This window comes from Passer montanus, unplaced genomic scaffold, assembly GCF_014805655.1.
Source record: "Passer montanus isolate IOZ18808 unplaced genomic scaffold, ASM1480565v1 scaffold136, whole genome shotgun sequence".
NCBI classification, from domain to species: Eukaryota; Metazoa; Chordata; class Aves; order Passeriformes; family Passeridae; genus Passer; species Passer montanus.
The window spans coordinates 928,645-953,850 of record NW_024360497.1 but is presented as its reverse complement, the minus strand read 5'-3'; the positions used below and the strand labels follow the sequence as shown (position 1 = coordinate 953,850).

At 57.7% G+C, this 25,206-nt stretch overlaps 1 protein-coding gene across 14 annotated transcripts in view; it reads left to right on the top strand.

Moving 5' to 3' along the window:
- EPB41L1 (erythrocyte membrane protein band 4.1 like 1) overlaps positions 1-24,737 on the top strand; it is a 58,861-nt gene extending 34,124 nt beyond the window's left edge. For 3 of the 14 annotated variants that reach the window (XM_039699542.1, XM_039699543.1, XM_039699544.1), the window contains 19 exons: positions 103-321; positions 407-494; positions 755-907; positions 1,588-1,685; positions 1,833-2,008; positions 2,586-2,734; positions 3,243-3,278; positions 4,951-5,142; positions 6,326-6,424; positions 10,731-13,292; positions 13,828-13,935; positions 15,074-15,472; positions 16,863-16,955; positions 17,331-17,414; positions 17,600-17,662; positions 18,805-18,900; positions 19,743-19,823; positions 20,682-20,798; positions 21,894-24,737. In XM_039699542.1, the coding sequence (XP_039555476.1) occupies positions 103-321; positions 407-494; positions 755-907; positions 1,588-1,685; positions 1,833-2,008; positions 2,586-2,734; positions 3,243-3,278; positions 4,951-5,142; positions 6,326-6,424; positions 10,731-13,292; positions 13,828-13,935; positions 15,074-15,472; positions 16,863-16,955; positions 17,331-17,414; positions 17,600-17,662; positions 18,805-18,900; positions 19,743-19,823; positions 20,682-20,798; positions 21,894-21,902 (4,822 nt within the window). In that variant the 3' untranslated portion in view covers positions 21,903-24,737. The remainder of the gene's footprint in view (positions 1-102; positions 322-406; positions 495-754; positions 908-1,587; positions 1,686-1,832; positions 2,009-2,585; positions 2,735-3,242; positions 3,279-4,950; positions 5,143-6,325; positions 6,425-10,730; positions 13,293-13,827; positions 13,936-15,073; positions 15,473-16,862; positions 16,956-17,330; positions 17,415-17,599; positions 17,663-18,804; positions 18,901-19,742; positions 19,824-20,681; positions 20,799-21,893) is intronic. The other 11 variants (XM_039699545.1, XM_039699546.1, XM_039699548.1 and 8 more) reach the window with 11 other exon arrangements.
- The last annotated feature ends 469 nt before the right edge of the window (positions 24,738-25,206 follow it).

Here is a 25,206-nt window from a genome sequence, read left to right as displayed (position 1 = left end):
CTTCCCAGGCAGTCCCAGCCTGCTGCAGGGTGCACCAGACTGCTTCCTGGGGAACCCCAGCTCACTGCCCTGCCCCACTCTGACCGCCTGCCCCTCCTGCAGATACTACCTGTGCCTGCAGCTCCGTGCCGACATCATCACGGGCCGCCTGCCCTGCTCCTTTGTCACCCACGCCCTGCTGGGCTCCTACGCCGTCCAGGCCGAGCTGGGTGACCACGACACCGAGGAGCACGTGGGCAACTACGTGAGCGAGCTGCGCTTCGCCCCCAACCAGACGCGGGAGCTGGAGGAGCGCATCATGGAGCTGCACAAGACCTACCGGTGAGCCCCGGCTGGGGACAGCACGGACAGCTGCCCCACGCCCTGGGCCACCCAGCCACCTGTCCCCCTCTCTGTCTCCCTGCAGGGGAATGACCCCCGGGGAAGCAGAGATCCACTTCCTGGAGAACGCCAAGAAGCTGTCCATGTACGGGGTGGACCTGCACCACGCCAAGGTACGGGGCTGGCAGCTGCCAGAGCACTGCCCCTTCCTAACCTGCTCCTGCCCACCTTCCTCCCTCAGGGAAGTCTCCTGGCATGGCTTTGGGTGGCACCAGAGAAGCTCCAGAGATCAAACTCCACCAGCCTGGGGTTCACTGTTCCCTCTGCCAGCCAGGGCCCCGGAACACTCTGCAGGAGGGATGTGACACTGCTGGCCAAGATGGCTCTTGCTGAGCTGCTGACCTGTCCCCTCCTGTCCCCTTGCCTCTTCCAGGACTCAGAGGGCATCGACATCATGCTGGGCGTCTGTGCCAATGGCCTCCTCATCTACAGGGACCGACTGCGCATCAACCGCTTCGCCTGGCCCAAGATCCTCAAGATTTCCTACAAGAGGAGCAACTTCTACATCAAGATCCGCCCGGGGGAGGTGGGTGCCAGCTGCTGGTGCAGCCCCTGCCTACCTGTCCTGAGTGGCTGGGGCTGATGGTGAGGATTTCCTCACCTGGCTCTGGCCTCTGCTCCAAGGATCCCACATTTATGACCATGCTAGCCAAGACAGCATATTTCCTGTGGCATGGATTTTCTTTCATGTTCTCTCATGACTTCAACAGCTGAGGGACCCCAGGATCCCATCCCTGACAGACATCATGGCCCTGCTGGTATAGGGAGCTTGCCCAGAAAAGGGGGTTAAGGGCCATTTTTGTCACATCTTTACAAAGTTGTTTCATTCATTTTTAGACTTTATTTTCACTCATTTATGGTGGGAAAATGCATTTCTACCCACATTCCAGTAGGCTGGAGGGCAAGGACAGCACACCTGGGAGTGATGTCCTCAGACCAAAACAGCTGTAAAAGTTTTTTGTTTCTTGAGGGCATTTATCTTGCACTGAAAAGCCGTTTACAGCTGAGGAAAGTGGCCAGAGGTGTGGAGTGTATCCCATCTCACTGCTGGGCATGGACCATCCCAGCATGGATTTGAAAAAGATTTTTGAGGGTCTTTTGCATGATCACAGCTCCTGCCAGGGGAACCTGAGGACCTTGGCAAGGTCTTGGTGTGTCCCCCGGGGCAGGATGTGCCTGTAACAGCCTGTCTGTGTCTCCCCCAAGTATGAGCAGTTTGAGAGCACCATTGGCTTCAAGCTGCCCAACCACCGCTCAGCCAAGAGGCTCTGGAAGGTCTGCATAGAGCATCACACCTTCTTCAGGTGAGGCACCTCCTCTAGCCCTTCTCCAGGCCTCCTTTCCTGGAGGCAGATACATTCCTGCTTCAGCTGCAGTGGGTGCACGTGGGGAGCAGCGCCAGGGGCCCTGGCTGGGGCTCACTGACACCACCCCACCCCTGTGACCCCTAGGCTGGTGTCACCAGAGCCGCCCCCCAAGGGTTTCCTGGTGATGGGCTCCAAGTTTCGGTACAGCGGGCGCACGCAGGCGCAGACGCGCCAGGCCAGCGCCCTCATCGACCGCCCCGCGCCCTTCTTCGAGCGCTCCTCCAGCAAGCGCTACACCATGTCCCGCAGCCTGGACGGAGGTACAGGGGACAGGGGGACACTGCTCCTCTGGCAGGAGCAGGGGGAGCTGCCCGGCCTCACTGGGCTGGGTCACAGCAGCATCAGGTTTCCTTCTGGAGCCTCATCCCCGTGGCACAGGGGCTGTTCCCACACCAAGGGGTAGCTCAGACTCTGCATGAACAGGGGGACGTGGCAGGGCTGCGGTCAGGCAGCTCAGGGACATATTGCCCCCTCCCTTGTGTCCTGAGACCCCTGGACCACCTGCCCCATGTGTGAGCTGGCAGGGGGCAGGGGCAGGAGCAAGGTGGCAGGGCTGGGGTGATCAAGCTGTCAGAGCTGGCAGGGGCAGAGGGCTGGGGCAGGAGCAGGGTGGCAGGGCTGGGGTGATCAAGCTGTCAGAGCTGGCAGGGGCAGGGGCAGGAGCAATGTGGCAGGGCTGGGGTGATCAAGCTGTCAGAGCTGGCAGGGGCAGGGGGCTGGGGCAGGAGCAGGGTGGCAGGGCTGGGGTGATCAAGCTGTCAGAGCTGGCAGAGGCAGAGGGCTGGGGCAGGAGCAGAGAGGCAGGACTGCAGTGACCTGGCTGTCCCCCGTGGGCAGAGTTCTCGCGCCCAGCCTCTGTCAGCGAGAACCACGACGCCGGGCCTGAGGGTGAGAAGCAGGATGAGGACGGTGAGTTTGGCAGCAGGAGACGCTCTGAGATGGAGGATGAGGAGGTGACCACCCCGACGAAGATCAAGGAGCTGAAGGTACAGCCGAGGTGGGCAGAAGAGGGTGGGGGTGGAGGGGTAGGCAGGCAGGGCCCGGGCACAGGCAGCAGGGCTGGGCTGCAGCAGGAAGGGTCACCTCGGGGCTGGGTCCCTGCAGCCCTGTCGGTGTCAGCTGTGCCCCAGGCTGGTGGGACCCTTGGGATGTGGCTCTTGGCCCCACTGGTGGAACTGTCACAGGGGTTCAGATTTACTTGGATTCCCCAGAGCCCTCCAGGTGGTCTCAAGGCTCATCTCCAGGCAGGGTTGGACCTGGGAGCAGCTCAGTTCTGGGACAGGGATGGGGAAAGGCTGAGCACGTCAGTGCCCACCACTGCCTGGGCACATCCCACCCCCTCCTGCCCTAGTCCCTGGGCTGTCCCAGCCCATTTTAGCCCCATGCTGGGAGGGGAGGGGGGTCCCTACCAGCCTATCAACTTGACTGTGGTGTTTGTGACAAGTGCCCTCAACTGACCCTGCTGGTTACTTTTAACCCTCTCTTTGCTGCCAGCCGGAGCACGAAACAACCCCCAGGCACAAGCAGGAGGTATTCTCTCTCTGGAGTATCTTAGTCCTCATTGGTGCATCATATTGTCCATCCTTCCCAAAACAAGTCCGTCTGTCACCCTATTTACTGGAATACAAGATGCGCCGGGCTGGGGGTTGGGTGCTGGAGGAGCCCGAGGAACAGACAGCTGGGGATCAGCTGTGGCATCTTCTATCCCACTAAGTAAGGTGGTCCTGATCGTGCCTGTGAGCAAGAGCCCTCCCAAGGGCAGGAGAGCCCCTGGCCCATTGGGATGACTTGGCTTCTGCTCGTGTTCCTGACCCTGCCATGTCCTCACCGTGTGTCTCCTCTCCTGTGGAGCTGGTCCCATCCTCCTGCTGGCACCCGACCCACGCTCTGCTCCTGCCTGACCCAAACTGCCTCATCCCCCCCTGCCCAGCTCTCCTGCAGCCCCCGGAGAGCTGGGCTGGGGCTCCCCAAGCACTGTGGCTGCCATCCCACCCCACAGGGGCTATGAGGCTCTGAGCTGCCTGGGGGGGCCTGCACTGACACCAGCCCTGTGCTTGCCTACCCTGAGAGGGGCTGAGCAGAGAGGGAGGCTGAACCCTCCCCGCACAAATTGTGCCTGTGTGGCCCCATCAGGAACGATTCATCCTGGCCTCAAATCCAGGGCTGCTCCCTGGGGGATCCCCTCTGGGAGCAGAGATCCCAGCTGGAGCTGCCAATGGGAGTGAGCACGGCCAGGGGGTGGGGTTGGCCACGCCGGCTCCCTGTGCAGCCCCACCGGGGGTGGGCGCCGGCCCCGACCCCCGCCCTCCTCATCGCTTGCCCTCTGCATGTGCATGTGCTGCGCCCAGCCCAGAGGTGGGCACACCTGAGCCCCCCTCAGCTCGGACATGCGGGGCCAGGGCGGGACTTTTCCTGAGCTCTGCTGAGCCTTCTGCGGCTGGAAAATTTGGTGGGGTTTTTCCTGGGACTCGGGTTTCTGCTCTGTTGCCGAGGAGGTACTGGGGAGGTGTGTGGGGGCCTCCTTTTGAACCTCAGGAGAGCTTTGGGTTTGGGTTGGAGTCAGAAGCCAGGTTCCTCCTGGGAGCTGGTTTGTCCACCTCTGCGGCGGGATGAGGGGCACCCCGGTGCTGAGCCCTCACTGAGTCACGCTCTGACACTGACCCCTGTCCCCTGAGCAGTCTGAGCTGTCCTCTCTCCACAGCAGGTCAGACCCACCCCAGCCAGGGCTGGATGATGGTGACATCCCTGCCCAGCCCTGGACCTCCACCCCTTTGTCAGAGCTTGCTGGAAATGCCTTTCTGAGACAGCCTGGGCTCCCTTTGTGCCTGGCACCAGATAACAGCAGAGGCTGCTGTTGTTTCCAGCAGGGCCCCATTCCTTGCTGATCCCAAGGGAGAGCCAGCTCTCCCCTCCAGGATGCTTTAGTTTGTCCCCAGCCAGGAGGACACAGAGCCCTGGAGATGCCACCAGGCCATGCTGTGCCCTTCCCTGCTACCCACGTTCTGCTGCTGCCTGCAGTTAAGAGCTGCTCCCTCTCCTACAGTGAGACCTGCAGACCATGGTGCTCTATTACGCTGCTCATTTGGATCCTGAGACCCCAGATTGCAGCCCAGTGTGACACCAACTCTCCCGGTGGCCCAGCTCATCCCTTTGGACTGGGCTGCTGCTTTAACCATCGCTCTCTTCCTCTCTCCTTCCCAAGTTTTTAGACAAGCCAGAGGACGTTTTGCTGAAGCATCAGGCCAGCATCAACGAGCTGAAGCGGACCCTGAAGGAGCCCAACAGCAAACTGGTTCACAGGGACCGGGACAGGAGGCTGCCTTCCTCACCAGCCTCTTCCTCACCCAAGCATGAGGATGAAACACCAAAGGGAACCCCTGAAAAGGCCACTGAGGTTTGTTCTGCTACTTCTCTTCCAGAGAGGATCAGGATCTGTTGGGGAGGAGTCCTTCAGCTCCTGTGCTGCCCTGAAGGGGCTCAGTGGGAGTGATGTGCTGGGGACAGGGGTGTTGTTGGTTTTTGAACCATTTTCACTGCTGGTGGGGGGGGTCTCCCTGGCACTGGCAGAAGACTGAGCAGCCCTTGTCTGGAGGGGTTTTGGGGCTGCCTGAGAGATGGGCTGTGGCTCTGGTGGCCCATGGTGTGGGGTTTTGCTCACTCTTCTCAGGAGCAGCCTGTGGGGCAGGGCCAGTGCAGCTCCTGCCTGGGGATGTCCCCAGCAGAGAAGAACCAGGCTGCTATGCAGGGGTGCCCCGTGGTGCTCTCAGCAGTGGAACCTGGGTGGTGGGAGGAGGTGGAAGATGAGTGGTGCCACGCTGGCATCCCATAGCCACACACTTCCTTCTGGGCATTCTGCACACTGGCTGTGCACTGGGACCATGGGGCAACAGGAGAGCACTGGAAGTGGGGTGCCAGGACAGAGGCCCCGGTGCCGGAGGGGTGTGGATGTGGCACAGCTGGGCACTGTGGCCTGGGTCCCTTCTGGGCTCAGCAGCATGTGACAGGAGTGTCTCCCTGCCAGCCTGGATGCCCTGTCCCTGCCAGGGACCTTCCCTGCCTGCTGTCCCTTGGCAGGGCTCTGAGCCACTGCTGTGCCCACAGCAGGGGATGTGGCTCTAGGAGGGTGGGTGCCACACATGGGGCTGCTCTGCCCTCTCTGCCCTGTCATGGAGAGGGCACGGGCTCTGCGGGGAATTTGGGATGTGCCCATGTTCCCACTGGGCCCCAGCCGTGCCGGGAGATTGGGGCTGCAGCGGGGGCTGCGGCCCCTCACAGAGCACTCAGCTGGGAAGATGAAGAGGGGCTTTCCCCCACATTGCTTTTACCATGGACTAAATCAGGTGCAGAGATGTGACTGGAGCATCTAGAGCTGGCACAGCTGTGACTTCTGTCTGTCTGTCTATCCATCCTTCCATCCATTCATCCATCCACTCACCCACCTGCCCACCCTTTGTTCCTTCATTCCTTCTCAAATTCTCCCTTTCTCTCTCTCTCTCTCTCTTTCTTTGTCTCTGTCTCTCTGTCTCTGTCTCCCTCTCTCTCTCCCCGTGGGTGCTGGGGTTTCCGTGCTGGCACAGACGATGGAAGAGGACACCTTAGACGATTTTGCATCTGAGCATGGAGCTTCCCTAAGCATGGAGTCTTTCACACAGAAAAGCCTTGTCTCCTCTCCTGAGGTTGTCACCATCCCCTTTCTCCCCCACCTCTCACTCCCATCATGGAGGTCTCCAGCCTGCCGAGGGGTCTTGTGCCCTCTGAGCAGAGCTGCCCTTGGGTGGGTGCCTTTTCTGGTGATAGGCAGGACCAGGGCTGTTGGTGAAACCTCTCCCCTGGCTGTTCCTGCTGGACACTGAGATGTGTTCCTGGAGAGAGCTTCCACTGCTGCTGCGGGGCTGTGCTGGAGCCAGTACTGAGGGTCCCAAGGCAGGGGTGACCCGATGGCCTGGACACCTGGAGGGCTGCTCCAGCAGCCTCAGGCTGTCCTGGCTGCAGCTGGAGTTCACTAGGCCCAGGCACCCTGACAAAGGACATCCTTAGAGACATCCTTGGAGCCATGCCTGTGCACAGCCAGGTCACACTCCATCAGTGTGAGGGGTGTGAGCTCTCAGCACCCCCTGTGTGCAGGTTTAGCTCAAGGCAAGGGACAGCCAAAAGTGGTGCCTTCACTGAGCAGAAGCAGGCTGGGTTTGAGCCTTGGTTCTGGCATGGTTGGCCCCAGGGACATGCGGTGCTGGGACACTTGTCCTGCCTGAGCACCCCAGGGAGAGGCAGAGGGGTGGGGGACAGGCTGGGCACACTCTTGCTCCATGTGGATGTCCCTTAGTCCATGCAGAAGTCACTAGCATGGGCAGGAGCCTGAAGCTGGGCTGGCTGAAGCAATCCCCAGGAGGCAGAATGGGGGTCAGGGAGGGCTTGGGCACAGCCTGGGCTTCAGCAAGGATATGACACCTACAGAGCAGCAGCATCTCCTGGTCCATGTTGGCACCCTCCCCATTCCAATATTTGGGAGCTGGAGGACAGAAACTGCAGGTGTGAGGTGCACACACGTCTGCTGAGTCAGTCTTGCCCTCGGCGTGCCCGGCCTGAGCTGGGTTGCAGGTGCTAAGGTGGCCTCACCAGTGGTTTCTCTCCAGGCATGTGTGACTGAGACTCAGCCCTGACATGTCCCCACGTATCCCCACAGGCCAGAGCCTGTGGTCTTCCTGAGAGATTCATGGCCCTGAGAGGGTGATGGTGCAGGGACAGACATCTGCAGAGCCTGGAGCTCTCATCACTCCAGAAGGTGCCCTGGTGCCTGGGCTGCAGGCCCACTGGGGTTGGGTGGTCTGCCACTTCCAGCCCTCTGGCCCCACTCCTGCTGGAGGACAGGAACACTGGACTGGGCAGTGCCAGGAGCCACTCCAGCTCCCTGTTTTATCCCAGTATCTGATTCCCTCATTATCCTTGCCTGAGGCTGCGCTTTCCTCTCACACGACCTGGTTCTCAGAGCAGAAAAAGGCAGCAGGGGCACTGAAGGATGCCCAGGGGAGAAGCCCCCCATGTGCCCAGGACTCTCCAAGGCTGTGGCCCCCGTTGGCAGGAGAGGCTGTCTCTGCTCCCTGCTGTCCTCTTTCCTTTCTGTCTCCTGTGCCGCCTTGGCCACAGTGGGAATGGCCTTCTCAGTTGCTCCTGTCCCTAGAGTGGATGCATGGGGAGGGGGGGACGGAGGGCAGGAAGTGTAAAAGTCACTTACCCCTTGGAAGGTCAAGGCTGGTCTCTGGACAGAGCTTTCCCAGCATCATCCCTCACAAGCTCCCTGCTTCCTTGGGGGATGTGCCCCAGTATCCAGAGATTTGCTCCAAGCATCCCCCAGAGCCCTCAGGCTCTGGAGACACAAGGGCTGCCCTGAGCTGTGGCTGGAGGCAGCACTGAGCCCTCCAGAGCAGAGTTCACATCGCACCAAGGAGGAGCTGCATGTCCCTTGGGCTGGGCAGTGCTCATGTGCTCATCTCAAGAGTCTGAGGAGAAGAAAGAAGCTGGTTTGGAAATACATCTGAAACTTTAGGGCTTTCCTGATTGGTGAAGAGATCCTGTCATGGATGAACACGTTCCAGGGGTCAGACTTTTTGATCTACATTTATCTTGGGCCTTAACTCAGAAGAGGAGCCTGAAGAAAATCATCCCCTTTGCCCAGGAAAGATCTCCTCCAAAGGACTCTGGTTTGCAGCCAGGGAAGAGGGATGAGAGGGCTTTGCTGAGGAGATTTGAACATGTGCCCACAAGCTGCCCATCCTTGTCCTGGCTGAGAATGGTTTCAGCAGTGGGACAGCAGGACAGGAGCAGGAGAGAAGCTGCTGCACCCTCAGGAAAGTGAGCGGTGTCCTGGCTGAGTGTGGCTGCAGGAGGGCAGGAGGGAGCACAGAGGGACTGAGTGCCAGACACCAGCAGGGCTGCCCAGCAGCCCAGGGAGCCTCCCAGCCAGGGGGGAGGCAGTTGCCATGGGTCAGACCCACCTGGGAACGACCCTGGGCAGCTGCTCCTGGCAGGCACTGATGGGCTCTGCTCCCAGTTCCATGGACTGGGGAGGAACAGAAGCCGCACTGGAGGCAGGAGTGGAGGAAGGGAGCTGGAGAGCAGCTGGTGCAGGGTAAGGAGCTATGGGAGAGGCTCATGCTGGAGGGGGCTGGGGTCAGGTCTCCTGTAGACCCTGCTGCTCTGTGGTGCTGCCTGGCCAGGGCAGAGTCCTTGCCAAGGATCCCTCTGGCACCAGAGGATGAGAGTGCCCTTGCTGCCCATCCCTCTGGATGTCCTGGCACTGTGAGGAGCTGCTACTTTCCTGCCCTCAGGGATGGGGTGTTCTCTTGGGGACCCACAGGCTGTACCCCAGCACAGCTCCCAGGTGCTTCCCTGAAGGCTCCTGGGGGTTTCTGGGGCAGAAGGAATCTTGTCAGAGCCTGGGGCAGGGGCAGGGGGGGCTGCAGTGAGGGTAGGTTCAGGGCCTGCAGCACTGTGCCAAGGGAGCTCTGCTTCCTTTGACACCTGGCAGAGAAAGCAGCAGCTGGGAATGGCATTTTTCTGCTGGGGGCTTTACTGACTTCTCATTTCCTTGGGGGAGCTCTTCCACTAGTAACTGGTTTTCCTCCTTTCTTTCTTTCCTCTAATATTACCTTGCCTTCCCTCCCTCTGGCTCTGCTCCCCTCTGCCCCCTCTTTTCCCTTCTCCAGTATCAGTCGCTAGGTTTGCATTTTGGGTGCAACTGCTCCAAAGATTCCCCCGGCGCCCTGCCTGGGGCAAGGCTCATGTTTCCAACTGTTCCTGGTTGGAGAGGGCACGGAGAGGCAGCCCCCTCCGTGGGCCTGGAGTGCATCCTGGTGCCCTCGTGGGCCATCCTTGCCCCTGCTGCAGGCTATGCCCAGGCAGGCTGTGCCACAGGCAGTGCCAGCCCCGTGGGGAGCCCCAGCACTGCCCTCCTCATGTGCTGCCAGGGGTGGCTGAGCTGCCTCATGGTGCAGATGTTCTCCTGAAACTCTCTTCCCATGAGTTATTTCCTACCTGTTGTTCCAGAAGAGGCTGGATTTTAGCAGTGCTTTGTTCTTGGCCCTCATGAGGCCTTTAGCTGACGTGCAGGATGAGCACGTGGATGTACAAGGTGTCCCTGGCAGCAGTGACCTGGTGTCCCCTGCCAGCAGCACGGTGACATTCCTGCTGTGGCCGTGCTGCAGGATGCTCTGTGGCCTTTGGTTGGCTCTGCTGCTGAGCCTGTGGTCTTTTACACTTCACAGGGAGCCTTTCACAGGTGACAGTTGCTGAACACTTGTTTTCAGCATGGCTGGGTTCTGAGGAGATGTCCCTGGTGAGCTGGAAAGGAGGGATGGCCTTTTGGGGAATCTGAGCTGCAGCATCTGGTAGGAAAGGGACAGGGCCTTGCTGATAGCTTGCAGTGGTTTCTTTCCCTGCTCGTGCTCTTGGCAGTCTGACAAATTCTTAGGGCACAGGGATGACACTGAGAGTGAAGCTACCCAAAACCCAGGGCTTTGCTTTCAATGAAATCTCACCCCTGGGAGTTGCCAGAGCCAGCTGAAAACAAGGGGGCAGCCAGCTGTGTTCCCCTGCTTCCAGAGAGACCCCAGGGGCTGTTCTTGTGTCTTCTGGGAGCTCCACTCCCACTCTGTGCCACCAGCAGAGCCCCAGGTATTGCAGGTGTGTCAGGGAGCTCAGCAGAGCAGAGCAATGTCCCAGAGAGGACACTGGCTTGGTCCCCAGTGTGCCATCAGCCCCTTATTTCCAGCCCCTCTCTGCATCAATGAGTGGCTAGGCTCTTTGTACAGAGCCTCAGCTCTGGCCTTGATAAGAACAATACTAACAATAATAATAATAATAATGACGATGATGACGATGTAGCCAGCCCCATGCCAGGCAGACCAGCTGTGCCACTCGTGCCAGCAGCACTCGGGGCTGGGGTGTCTGATGCGTTTAACTCTTCTTGCTCCAATTGCAATACAGGGCTCGGAGCACTGGGTATTTATAGAGAGAGAAGCCCCTAGGCTGGAAGCTGTAGCTCTGAGGAAAACTCTGAGAGCCAAGACGGAAGAAGCACGTGCAGGGACCTCGGAGGGGAACACGAGTGGGAGCCTGACGAAAGTGGTGGTGACGGTAGGGAAAGCCAAGGACGTGGCAGGCCAGGAAGAGCCGGCAGCTGCAGCCTTGGAGACGAGGAAGAGAGCCAAAATGATTGCTAGTCCCGAGGATTTTGAGTCTGTGTGGGAGGATGAGCTCTATGAGAAGGAAAGCCGGGGTGAGTCCAGCCCGGGGGAGGCACATCCATCCACTGAGAGCAAGGAGGGTGAGCTCCAAGAGCCAGGCAAAGGCACAGCCACCAGGGAGCCAGGGCTGCCCAAGCCCTGTCAGCAGCCTGAAGAGAGGCAAAGGACCAAGATTTTGGAGCTGGAGCCTCCCCAGGGAGAAGGTGAGGTGCCCTCCAAGGACCATGCTTCTGCAGCCTTCAGGAAGCAGGAGGCCAGAGTGCCAGCCACTGCCCCAGAGGTCCTGAAAATTAAAGTGAAGGCTGGCGATGACAGCACAGAGACTTCTGCAACCCAGAGGATCATCTACTTAGGAGATCCAGAGGAGGAGAAGGACAGTAAAACACATCTGGTCTTGGACACTGCTGGGTGGCTTGGCTTGGAGGAGAGACCAGAAGCCCCAGTAAACACATCCGGGGAGGGATCCGAGCACGTCACTCCTATGGCACAAGGGTTCCAAGCCCTGTCCTCAGCAAGTCACCAGCACAGGACAGTGTCTGAAAAACCCACTGGAGCACCAGAGACACCTGGGATGGGCTGTGATGAGACCAGCCTGGGGGGACATCCCGTCTCAGGGTGGAAAGAGCTGTCCCTGCAGCCAGAGAAAGCACCTGGTGCTGGGGTGCCTGGAGAAGCACCCATGGGAAGTGAAGCCCTGCTATGTTCCCAGGAGGTGGGACCAGAGGAGATGGAGCTGCAGAGCTCCGTGGGAGGCTTGAAGCCGTGTGACCTGGCAGGAGATGGCCCCAGGGCTGAGCAGCACAGAGGGAGCCCAGCACAGTCCCCAGACATCTGCCCAGCACTGGAGGGGCTCTCAGGAAGGGTTGGAGCAGACAGTGACAGGGAGGAAAGTGCCAGAGTGGTTCTTCAGATGGAAGAGATAGAGCCCAGGTCACCTCCATCATCAGCTGGGTCTTGGCAGGGCCACACTGACACTGTGGGGCTGGAGGGGGACAAACCCAGTGTTCCTGTCCCTCCACCCCTTCCCCAGAAACCCAGCCTAGTCCCTGCGGAGCCATCTCTGGGTACAGAGCCTCAGGGCACAGACCTGTTCCTGGACACCAGCCCTGCCAGAGAGGTGGCCATGCCCAAGCGTGTGAGCCCCTCCTTGGAGGTGGCACTACCCATGGGCACTGATCCTGAAGCTGAAGAGCAATGCCAAAATGCGGGATTTGCCTCATGGAAACCCCATGAGGTGAAAAGTCCTGATACAGGAGAACCACCCCAAAACACAGACACTGCAGCAGAGTCAATCCAGGTTAGAGACCTGTCTACCAGGGAGGTTGCCCAGGACATGGACACAGCGCAGAGCAATGTGCCTGCCACTGAAGAGCCACTGCAGGAAGAGAAGCCCATGATCAAAGAGCTCTTCCAGGGGTCAGGGTCAGGGAAGCCAGCCAGAGATGAAGGCTCTGCAATGGAAGAACTGTCCCATGACAAAAGCTTTGGCATGGCTGAGCTGCCCAACAAGGGAGAAGAAGCAGAACACCAGACTGAGACAATCCTGAGGGACTTGCCTCTCCACACTGCAGATCCCAAAGCACAAGAGCCACACCGGGACTCGGAGTTCAGTGTTGGACAAGATCTGCAGGGTGGGAGCTGGACAGTCACAGAAAGCACCAGGGACAGTGACCTGGCCCCGGGGCAGCCACCACAGGATCACTGTCCCCCTAGAGGAGCTGCTGATGTCCCACATTTCCAGTCCCCTGCAGCAGGACTGTGTCAAGGAAGTGAGGCATCACAGCTCCCTGCCCTGGTGAATGGAGACAGGACAGGGCAATCAAGTGGTGGGACACATCCAGCAGAGCCTGGGCTGTCGGTGTGCATGGCTGGGCTGGCAGGAGCTGTGGCCCAGGAGCACAGGGATGCTACTGTGGCCCCAGGAAGCCAGGAGGACAGCAAGAGCTACAGGGAAACTTCCGTGGCCTCCAAGATCAAGATGTTTGAGCAAGGCAAAGCGGAGCGAAGGGAGGCCCAGGAGGGACAGGAGCATGTGCCCGAAGCTGAGACATTGGTGACAACTATGGGGAAGGCAAATCTGGCACAGGATCTGCCTTTGAGCACCGGCCTCGCCTCACCCCCTGCAGTGGGACCTGTGTCCAGTGTGGGCTCCTTGGCCCTCGGGCAAGGGGCTGGCTCAGGAGACACCTCCCAGCCCCACTCCCTGCAGGAAGGAGTGTCTGCTGAGCCCGAGCACGAAGACGACAGTGCCGAGCTGGCCTCGCCCGACTCCGGCTGTGAGCTCACCCTGGCCGAGGCCGTGGTAACTGCTCCGAACCATCCGGACGGGACATTCGTGCGCATGTTCTGTGGCTCTGCCCGTGTCCAGTGGCTCCTCACACATCCATTGACTGGCAGCAGGCGCTTTGCATCCCTGTCCTCTCTGTCTGTGTGTGTGGTCAGGCTTCACTGGCTGCATGCGCAGCCGCTGCCCAGTCAGTTCATCAGCTTTTGTTTTGCACCCCCCCAACATTTTGGCTCCCTGGAGAATGCCGCTCGCTGAAGCCAGGAGGGGCACTCGAGCTCTGTGGCCGGGAGCAGGAGAGGGCACTGGGGGGTGGCTGGAGGAGCTGGGACTGTCACGGACACACAGCCCCAGCAGCGGCGTGCCCACGCTTCCAGCTTCACCCCTGCATTTCCTACGTTGGTTGATTATCCCTTCTTGCTTAGCTGCCACCCTGCCCTGCCTTCAGCAAGCTGGTGGCCGGGTGATGGAGTAGCTTCCCTGGCTCTCGTGAGCGCTAGAGCAGCTCCTGCAGAGTTCATTTCCTTCCGACTAACCCTTTTCTCTAATCCAGAGCAAATCTCAGCAACCAAGTGGGGAAGAAAAGGATTTATGTGACCCATCTGTAAAATCCAGCCTGAAAGAAGAGAATGTAAAGGCTGCTGTTCCAGTGGTCTCGCAGGTCTCAGTGCTGTTTTGCTAAGTGCTTCTCCCGGCAGTGTGAGCGCTCACCCCGCGGCCAGGACTGTGCTGCCCCTCCGCTCCCCTTGCAGGGCTCTCTGTATGTATTGGTCAGACACACTCCCCCACACGTGTCTGCAGGCGTGTTCCCCCGGTGCTGCTGGACACCCTGTGTTCGCCCATACCTCTCAACCTCCCACAGTGCCGAGGGAGGAGTGTGCCTGCACGGCCGGCCATGGGGGATGGCCCTGGCTGTAACGCTTGGAGCAGAGGCCAGGAGGTGGGGCTTCCTCTGGCATCGGTGAGCTTAGAGCTGTTCTAAGGGACAACTGGGTGTAGATTTCCCATGGCTTCATGGCAAGTGTGGCAATGGGACACGTCCCCTCCGATGGCAGAGTTGAGAGGTATGTCTGTGTCTGGAGAAGAGTGGATGGAGGGAGGTCATCCCTTGGCTCTGGCTGTGCTGTCAATTACACTGACCAGGTCACCCTGAGACTCACCTGAGGCCTCTGGAGGGGCAGGTGGTGTCAGTGGGGCAGACTCACCCCGGGGCAGCTATTGGGCTGGACCTCCCCCCAGGGTGATGCTTCACAGGATGCTCAGTGGAATTGGCTCACTCCTCCTCAGTGGAATTGGCACCCTCCTTTGCTTCCCCCTCACTGTGCCTGGCTGATGGGCCCTTTCCTTTCAAACTCTTCTCTCTTTCTTTCCCTTGTTTGTTTTTTTTTGAGTCACTGACATCTGATAGCCCTTCTTCTGAGCTCTTTCTGAATGTCTCCTGTCAGACCCATTGTTTTGCATCCATCTGCTTCCACCAGTGCACTGAAGTGCCTCCAAGCTGGCCAAGCTTTTTTTTTGTCTGACCGAGCCTTTTTGAGATGATTTATTGCCAACAAACTTCTGGCACAATCCAATGGAGTCGCCTTCTCTCCCCCAGTAAAGCCACTGCTGTCAGAAAGGTTTCGGTCTCCATGCTTGAGTTGTGTTTGACTCTACTCTGTGATGTTTGCTGCAGCCTTCCTCCTTCTCCTCCTCCTCCTCCTCCTCCTTCTCCTCCTCCTCCTCCTGCTGCCGTGTCCCTGCCGGCGCTGCCCCGTGGTGCTCACGGCCCCGTCTCTCCACGATTGTGTCTCCTTCAGAGAGTGGGCGTGAGGGAGGGCCCTGAGGAGAGGGTGAAACCGCCCCGGCACAGGGCCCCCGAGAGCGACACCGGTGATGAGGAGCCCGACCAGGAGAAGGACTCGGTCTTCCTGAAGGACAACCACCTGGCCATCGAGCGCAAGTGCTCCAGCATCACCGTCAGCTCAACCTCCAGCCTGGAAGCGGAGGTGGACTTCACCGTCATCGGGGACTTCCATGGCACAGCCTTTGAGGACATCTCCCGGAGCCTGCCCGAGCTGGACAAGGACAAGAGCGAAACAGAAGATGAAGGCCTGGTTTCCTTCCAGCACACTGACAAAGTGGTTCCCGGACTGGAAGAGGATGTCAAAGGCAGGGATAAGGTCTCCCAGCCCAGCCCAGATGTCTCCCAGCCAGAGGTACACAGGGACACCATTCACCGGGACCAGCCCCGTGCCATCGTGCTTCCGTGTCCCTTGTGCCCAGCACTGCCTGGCGCGTGTGCACTCCCAGCTGGCTTTGGGGAGCATGCTGGCTGCCAACCCCCGTTCCTGCCTGGTGCACGCTGTGTCTGTCTTGCATGGCTCTGTCGCGGGCTTCGTGCATCTGCTAACCAGGAGAAGTCACTGTCACCTCTGTCCCTGCGTGTGGCTGCCCCACCCCAGCCCACAGCAGCATGTGTGCCACAGGGAGGGCACGTGGCACTAACCATCGGAGCTGTCCTCGTGTCCTGCATGAATTCAGTGACCAGTCTGTGTAGTGCAGAGCCATGTGCTGCCCACTAACCTCTCTGGTCATGCTGGGACTGGGAGGGATTGGCCTCGTGGAGCCGCCCTAGAGCTCATGGAGGGTCACTCTGTGCTGGGAGGGGTCATGGCTAACAAAATTGCATGTGCATGTGTATGGGGCTGAGTGCACTCATGGGGACAGAACAGCAGAACCAGCCCCAGCTCCATGTGGCCTTGTCTCTGTGCTGGGCCAAGGGCCATCTCCAGCCCACCCACCCAGGGCAGCCTCTAGCCCTACAGGTAAGTCCCCAGTGCTGGCCAGAGCTGCTGGGGTTAGTCCAGACATAAAGCCAGGAAAGTGCTGCAGAATTAGAGGGAGCCAGTCTCTAGGCAAGCCTGGAAACATTGGTGTGGAGCTGTGGCCGTGGGGGTCCACTCCAGGGCCAGTGTGGGCAGGGGGCACCCCAAAGGTGCTCAGGAATACTGAGCACTGGTAAAGCCTACCCAGTGCAGGAGCCCTTGGCAGCTGCAGTTTCCTACAGCAGGGCAGTGCTGGCAGCCTGTGTCCCATTCCCCCCAGAGGTGGGGAGGCTCTGACACCCCAGGTGTACCCAGAGCCACCAGGAGCTGGTACAGATCACAAAATGGCTGAGCACAGTCATGAAACTGGTTTGGTGAGTCTCACTTGACTTTTGAAGAACAATTTGTCCTTCTCCATGGTGTCTATAAATCTATCAAAAAAATGCCAGGGGCAGAGCAGCTGGCCTGATTTGGGGTGTGTGGGTCACAGGGCACTGTGGGTGGTGCCTGTCTGCCCAGGGCAGCAGGCCAGCCCTGCTGTTTGCCCAGGCAGAACTCAATGTGACACTCACAGAACAGTGTGTGTGTGGCACCTGCGAAGGAGCGGGGCAGGGATGCTTTGCCAGGGGCTGCTGCACAAGGAGCACAGAATTAGAGTGGCTGGGCTGGAAGGGACCTTAAAGGTCATCTCCTTCCAGCAGCGTGCTGTGGACAGAGCACTCAGGGCTGTTGGCATCGTGCCCCAGGGCCTGGCTCTGCTAACTCTCTGTTCCTCCTGCAGCCTTCAGCCCCAAAAGCAGACGCTGTGACTGTGAAGAAGCCTGAAGCAGAAGGCTCCGCTCCCCATCAGGTCAGCACCACAGACACGGCTCAGGTGACATGGTGGCTCCCCAGAGAGGCTGAGCCCTGAGGCTTCCCAAAGCCTCAGCCCACCAAAGCCTGTCCCTGGCAGCAGTGCTGGGAGGGCAGGGCCTTTGTGGGGTGGTTGGGGGCCTCTGCTCCCCCTTGGCTTGCTGAAGTCCCCAAAAACCACAGACTAAAGCCCAACCAGAGATATTGTCTGAGTGTCCCTGGCCCCACCTGCCATGCCTGTAGTGAACATCCATAGTGGGTGACAGCAGCCAGCTGTCTGCAGCGTCACGGCCCTCCCTGGCTCCCTCTGGCAGCAGGATATGGCTGCATTGTCCCTGCAAGTGTCACCCGCTCCCTGGGTACCTCCAGGCTCACCTGGTTTCCTTTGCCTTGGCAGGTGGATGGAGGCACCCCAGGCAGCAGGGACACCACCACCACCACTGCCCAGGCTGGCACCACAGAGACAGCACTGGTCACCTCAGTAAGCAGGGCTGGCCCTCGGGGGGGGGGGGGCACTGTCCCCTGCAGTCCCTCTGCTCCTGGGGGAGTGATGGGCCAGCTGTGCTGGGGGGACCCTGCCCCACTGGGGGTGTCTTTGCAGGGTGACACCTGCCATGTTTGCCCCATGCCAACATGAGCAAACGTGCCTGTCTGCACTTCTTTCAGGATCACGGCACCAAGGCTGGCAAAGGAGCTGCTCCCACCACAGACCTTCGCTCCCTGTCACCGGTGAGGGGGGACCTGGTGCCACCAGCAAGGCCAAGTTGGGGAAGGCAACCCTGTGGGGCTGGGAGTGGGTGGGATTGGTCTCACTGGGCCCCCTGCTGTGTTCCCAGCACTGGCACCTGGCTGATGTGTTGGTACTGGGAAGGGAAGAAGGATGCTCAGAAGGTTGGGGACAAGAAGTCAGGAAACCCCAACCTGTGGGCTTTTTCCTATGCCAGATCCATAGGAGAACAATTCCCAAAAATACCCCAGTCCCTGGTGTATTGGGCTGAGATGCATTTAGCCCTGGGTGTTCTGTGGGGTCACCCAAGGCCAACCACAAAGTCTCCGACTCCCAGTGGAGGTGGTGGCCACCTACCATCCTGCCCAGCACAGCCCTTCCTCTGGCAAGGGATTTCTTGCTCCACCCCTTCATTTTGATGGAGTCCAGCCTGGCCAAACACGAGGTGCTGCCTCAGGCTCATCCCTTTGTGCTGCAGGGAGAGCAGAGCTGGCACTGGGGCTGGGGTACCAGTGCATCCTTCCCAGCCTTCCTTCCCAGCCCTCCCAGCCCTTGGCATGCACAGAGGCATGGACACAGACACAGTGGAGGTGGTGGCCACCTACCATCCTGCCCAGCACAGCCCTTCCTCTGGCAAGGGATTTCTTACTCCACACCTTCATTTTGATGGAGTCCAGCCTGGCCAAACACGAGGTGCTGCCTCAGGCTCATCCCTTTGTGCTGCAGGGAGAGCAGAGCTGGCACTGGGGCTGGGGTACCAGTGCATCCTTCCCAGCCTTCCTTCCCAGCCCTCCCAGCCCTTGGCATGCACAGAGGGATGGACAGAAACAGAGGCAGCCTGAGAACTCTGTGCTAGAGTGGCCCTGAGGGTGGGCAGGGAAGAGCCAAAAGCAGCCATGAGACCCTCTGCCCACTGCAGAGACCCTCTCCAGCTGCTGTGGGCCTGGATACCTGTGGAAACCTCTCCCTTTCCCCCCCAAGGCCTTGGTGCAGTTGGAAGCACAACTCATTGCCTTTTTCCCTTGCTGTGCTCTCCCCTGCCATGCTTGGCTGAGTGGGCACATCCCAGTGGGAGGTCCTGGCTGGCTGGGAGCCGGGCTGGGGCTCCCCAGGGTGTCCCTGATGTGCTGCTCGTGTCCCGCAGATCTCGGGCGGCTCCGCTGGCAAGGAGGTGCTCACCAGCATATTCAGCGCCACCGCGGAAACGCTCTCCACCTCCACCACCACCCACGTTACCAAGGTGAGAGCAGCTCCAGGGCTTCCTGAAGGCCACTGGAATTAGGGGATGGGTGGGTTTATACTGTGCTAGGTACAGCAGAAAGGGCCCTTCTCCTTCCAACAAGCCAAGCGCTGTGTGCTGTCCCATGGGAATGGCAATCCCGCATGGTGCTCTGTGCCCTGGGTGCTGCCTGTGCCATCCAGCCAGGTGTGGCCACAGCAGGCAGGCACAGCCCGGGGTGTGCATTCAGCCGGGGCAGGCCAGGGAGGGCAAGTGAAGGAGACGAGGCTGCAGCAGAGGGTGTCACCCATGGCCATTGCACCCCCAGATTAAATACATGCTTTTCTTCCAGGGAGTGAGGGACAGGATGAGAGGAAATGGCCTCAAGTTGCACCAGGGGAGATTGAGATTGGATATTAGGGAAAATTTCCTCACAGAAAGGGTGTCCAGGCACTGGCACAGGCTGCCCAGGGCAGTGGTGGAGTCCCATCCCTGGAGGGGTTTCAAAGATGCATAACTGTGGCACCTGAGGACATGGTCAGTGGTGGCCTTGGCAGTGCTGAGGGAACACTTGGCCTTGGTGATCTCAGAGAGCTTTGCCAGCCTCAGTGATTCTGTGATTCTATAAAGACAGCAGCAGCTCTGTGAGGGAGCTGAGCAGCAGGAGGGTGCTTGGCACCTGCCCCAGCCCTTCTCGCTCCCCGCTGGGGCTGCTGTGTGCCTCACTTCTCCCTGAGTCAAGGGCAGTGGGAGCTCTGCTGGATTACAGGGCAGTTCCTGAGGGGATGCTGGTGCTGTTCCTGCTCCCCTGCCTGGAGCTGGCTGCTGGGACAGCACTGAGAGCTCTCCTTTTCCTCACACAGACTGTGAAAGGAGGGTTCTCCGAGACCCGGATAGAGAAGCGCATCATCATCACAGGAGATGAAGATGTGGACCAGGACCAGGTAGGAGCAGGATGCTCTGCCTTTGCCCGCTTCTGGCTGTCCCTGGATGCAGCACTGCATGTTTCTACATCTGGCTGAACCTGCTTACTGCTTTTGGCCAAAAACTGACCGTCGAGGCCCCAGACCTGTCCAGCAGGGCGGGTTCCCACGGGTGCAGTGACCCTCAGGCCATCTCCCATCATGAAACCATGGCAAAGGTCACAACCCAGTGCAGAACAGAGTGATGGCATGAATTTTTTACAGTCATAAACACATTTCTAGGTGCCCTTTCTCTGTTGAAATACTCCAAAGTGACCCAGGCCACCTCTCTCTTCCAGCACAATCTCACTACAGATTGAGCCTCTCCAGGTGACGGTGCCTCAGTGTCAGAGGACAAAAAGTGACACACTTTTGGGATGAAATAACAAAGACTGACACAAGTCTTTAGGTCCACAGGGTCACTTTCCTGTGGCCTCACCCTTTGGGAATTTGTTACTTAAGAAAAAAATAAAGAGATAAAGTAATTAAAAGGCTCTGAAATAATTTTTAGAATTATAATAATGAATTTGATAATTCCTGTAGATTTTTCTAGTGTTTTCCTCTGCCCAGGTTTCAGTAGCACATCTGCACAGAAAAACAGCAGAGAAAGGCAGCTCATGAGGGCTCCGAGTCATGGATGAATTCCCAATCATGCTGGATTCCCATGCTGGGCTTCAGCCTCTTCTGCCAGGTTGCTGTGGGTTCAGCTGTGAACCCCTATCCTCCTGGAATCCCACTCTGCTCCCTGGAGTGCTACTCAGCTGCTTTCTGGCTGCAGTCAGGGTGCCTGATTGCAAGAGAGGGAGGATAAATGCTCTCTCTCACCCTTCTGCTTTCCAGGCACTGGCTTTAGCAATCAAAGAGGCAAAACTCCAGCATCCTGACATGCTGGTAACCAAAGCTGTGGTGTACAGAGAAACAGAGCCCTCTCCAGAGGAAAGGGACAAGAAACCTCAGGTAGGTGGAGAAGCTGCCAGGTGTGATTTACACTGCTGGTAATGGTGTGACACGTCGCGGTCTCTGGTCCCCACCAGCCACAGATGCTGGCATGGTGGCTCTGGGCACGGCCACCTGGTTGTGGTCAGGAAGCCACTACCATGCCACTGAAAGCAATGCTGTAGATGTCACCGTGCTGTCCTGCTCAGCACAGGGCTCAGAGGCATTTGGTGTAAAAAGGAAAGGACCTGGAAAGACCTCCTTGTCCCCCTGGGGTGGGAAGGGAATGAGGGACCTCAGGTTTGTGAGTAGGCTGAGGCACTTGGCTACAGGTTATGCAAAGCCAAAGTATCAGAACAATGTTGGCAGAAATGATAATTTCTTTATAAAAACTGTACAGGCTTTCAGTCCCACTCAGATCCCCAGGTTGAATTTGTATACACACACAGGTGTAGGCAGCAGCACACAAGGTTTGCACCTCCCTGCAGACACCCCAAAGCTGTCACAGTCCCAGACACTTCTCTGGTGCTTGGGGAGTCCTGCCCCACCCTAAATCCCCTCTTTGACCCCATTCCCCCTGTCCACCAGGAGATGCAGCTCCTCTGGGTTGGCACAGCCACCAGACCCCTGTGTGGGAGCAGTGGGAACAGAGGAGGAGAGGAGAGGGAACAGTTTAGGGGCTCTGACAGCAGCCAGGCTGTAGGTGCTTTTGGAGAGGCTCCTCGGAACTGGGATTTTCCATTTCTTTATCATGTGAAGGTTCTGATTGGCAGTTTTAGGCCTGGAAAAGCAACCAGCAATGCAGCTGGGAAGGTCATGAGAGGCTGGTGGAGCTGCCTCACCCTGTCCCACAGTACAAACAAGTCCAGACACTCCTGCATCCATAGGATCCACCCAATTTTAGTTGAATGGCTTAAAGTGAGGGAGTGGCAACTTCCCTCATGTCCTTCATGCACCAACACCAGCCCAGAGCCTGAATTCCTGCTGATTACCAGAGCTCCTGCTAATTACATGCAAACTGTGGCCCCAAGTGTTTACAGAGGTTCTATCCAGTGGATGAGTAGCCTCCACGGATTGGCACTCCATGACTTGGTCCTTTCCATCTGCCTTGTACAGGAATCTTGACCAACATGTTCCTGGAAGCCAACATCTGTATTCCAACCTGGAGAACAGGGGAGAAGGAGCCTTCATGCTGGATTTGTCAGCAAGACATAGACATCCTGGCTGCAATGTTCATGGCAAGAGACAAAAATTTTTAAAAAAGGAATAGCAAATATATTATATATATATATACATACCTACACACATATATATATATATATATATAAAAACAGGAAACAAAATGCATCCTTGCACTGCTGCTACATGCTGGAAATGAATAGCAAACAACACCACCAACAAACAAAGCCAACCCTCCGCAGATAAATTGAAGAATTTCCTGGATTAGTGATCAAATCAGATTAAAAAAGCGATAATAATAACAATAATCTTGGTAACAATACAATAAGCCACCATCTTGCATGTTACATGAAAGGACACACAATCATGAGTTCATTTGTTGCACACTGAATGGAAAAGAAAATTGCTTTGCAACAAAGCAAGTAAGCAAACTGAAGTAAAAAAAAAAAACACAAGCAGAAGCAAAACCATTCCCCACCTCTGGAAAGAAGAGAGAAAAACATTCAAGTTATGACCTTAGAGTTATTTTCCAATTCGCAAGTGTCATTTCACCCTTCTCCTCATTCCGTGCTGGTTTTTTTGCATTTTTGGGGGTTCTGTTAACTCCTCCCACTTCCCTTCCTTATCTTCTCTGTGCACTTGTCCAACCTCTTGTTCTCTGAAGGTATTTAGGAATGGGTTTCATTTCAAACAAAGCAAATGATATGTACATGGTTTCTCATCTCTATTGAGCAGCCTGTAGGGTTTCATATGGATGTGCATTTCAGTTCTGTATATTATTCTATATAACAGAGGGGGAGGGAGGGAACAATGCTGAAATAATTCAACAGTGCTGGTACGGACGATGCCGACATTTTAAAATGGTTGACTCTTGGATTGACTGTGGTTGGTGTACTTGGAGACTCTTAGATCACACTGGGACTCTGAGTCCCGCAGGAAGGAATGGGAAAGGTTTTGGCCACTGCTGGCTGGGGGGGATGGGGAGAGGGTGAGGGACAGGAATGTCCTGCTGGTGATCTGTGTGGTGGTGAGGTTTGGAGGGGCATGGAAGGCTCCAGCTCCAACAGCCATAGGCAGGATGGGCTCCCAGGATGGGCTCCCAGCCCCCCAGAGCCACGGGGTCAGCTGGGAGCGAGGTGGGAGCCACAGGGCTCGGGGCTCCCCTGCAGGAGCCCTGCTGGTGGGTGGGGTGGGTTTGCTTTGTTTCTGGATCCCAGTAAAGGAGGTACTTGAGTTTTGTAGTAGGGTCAAAGGCAGAGGGGCTGTTTGTGCCCTGCCTCCCCCACTACCAGGGCTGTGATGGCAAAGAGCTGGCAGAGCCATGGCAGTGCTCCCCTATCTGCCTAAGGATGGGCAGTGCAGGGAGCATGCTGTGTCCATCCCTGCAGAGTGTCCCCAGCGTCCCAGGCTGGATGGGAGAGCCCAGGAGGTGTCAGTGGAGCTGCTCCCAGCTCAGCCTTCAGCCACAGGCTCCTCCAGGGCTGCCTTTGGAAGGGGATCGTGGGCCAAGCCCAGGGCCCCATACACTGTGAACCAGGCAGTTCAGGTAGGCTCCCAACCAAAACCAGAAAGGAAAGGAAAGGAAAAAAAATGGGTTTCCTTCTTGGAATTGTCTCTAGCTCCTGCAGAAACAGAAGGGCCCATGATTCTGCACCATTTTGCCTTTAGTCTCCCACCCCTGACACAGGCTGTGCCCAGGACCAGGTGTGTTCTGCCAGGCCCTGCCAGGGCTCGCAGGATGCCCGAGCAGGAGCACCAGAGCCATGGGGATGCCGTGGGCAGACCCAGAGCCTGCTCCCACCTGCGCTGTCCCAGCAGGGAGCTGCTCCCTGGCACTGCTCACCAGTGAGTGTTCTCCTGGCAGAGAGGTGTGGAAGGGAAGGGGCTGCTGCCAGTGCCAGTGCCCATCCCCAGCTGCCAGCCACGCGCCTCCAGAGAGCACAGCCCCAGCCTGACAGCACTTAGGGCAGTTGCAAAGAGGCTCTTTTCTCTCGTTTGTTTTCCCAATGCACCCCAGCCAGCCGTGCCCAGCAGTGGCACTGCCAGGGGTGGTGGTTCACCAGTACCTGGCACAGTTCAGGCTGGGGGAGCCCACCTGGCTGGGGCACCTCCACAGCCCACCCGAGGCTGCTGTGACCCTGCAGAGTTGCTTTTGGGGTTGTGCCCAGCCTGGGAAGCGAAGGTTCCCATGGGATTGAGCAGCCTTACAGAGTGAGGCTCCCTGTGTGCTTGGGCTGCTGTGAGTTCTGTTTGCAGTGAGCAGCCCCTGCCTCCCGCAGTGTGTTCATGGGTGGCACTGTCAAAACCTTTTCTTAAAAAAAAGGAAAAAAAAGGAAAGAAAAAAAGCTCACTGCTTGTTCTCCTGGCGAGGTGTGGCTTACTGCTGCTCAGCCCCAGCCTGCCCATCACCACGCTCTGTTTCAGATAGCTGGCCACTGCTTGTTTGCTTCCAGGGGCCTTTTCTGTGGAAAGGGGTGGGAGACATGAGTGCCTGTTTTTACCCAATCCTATAAATTCATTCTGAACCTGGCCTGCAATTGCATGAGTAATAATAACAGTAACAATAATAATAATAATAATAATATTTATTTTTATTTGAGAAGCACCTTACCGACCAACTGCAACGCTCTGTTGTTCCTCCACTAACTCTCCTTTTCTCTTCCCTTGTTCTCCTTCTCCTCCTTTGGTCATACTCCTTTTCAGTGCTCGGTGGTGTATGCGTGTGTGCTCACTGTTCTTGTATTCAATAAAAGTGAAATAAATGTGTTTGATGCTAAATCAGCCTGAGGCTCAGTGAACTCTTTCCTACTGAGATGATGGAGAACTGAAGGGGGAGCTTTGCAACGGGAGCACTGCACATGGAAATACTGGGCTTTGTGTAAAGAGAAGAATTTTCTGTGGAAATCACAGAATCCCAGAATGGTTTGGGCTGGAAGGGAACATAAAGCTCATCCTGTTCCATCCCCTGCTACAGACAGGGACACCTTTGACTAGACCAGGCTGCTCCAAGCCCCCTCCAACCTGGCCTTTGACACTTAGAGGGATCAAGGGGCAGCCCCAGCTGCTCTGGGCACCCTGTGCCAGGGCCTCACCTCCCTCACAGGAAGAATTCCCTCCCAATATCCCACCCATCCCTGCCCTCTGGCAGTGGGAAGCCATTCCCTGTGTCCCTGTGTCCTGGCATTCCAGGCCTTTGTCCCTAGTCACTCTCCAGCTCTCCTGGAGCCCCTCTGTGCACTGGAAAGGGCTC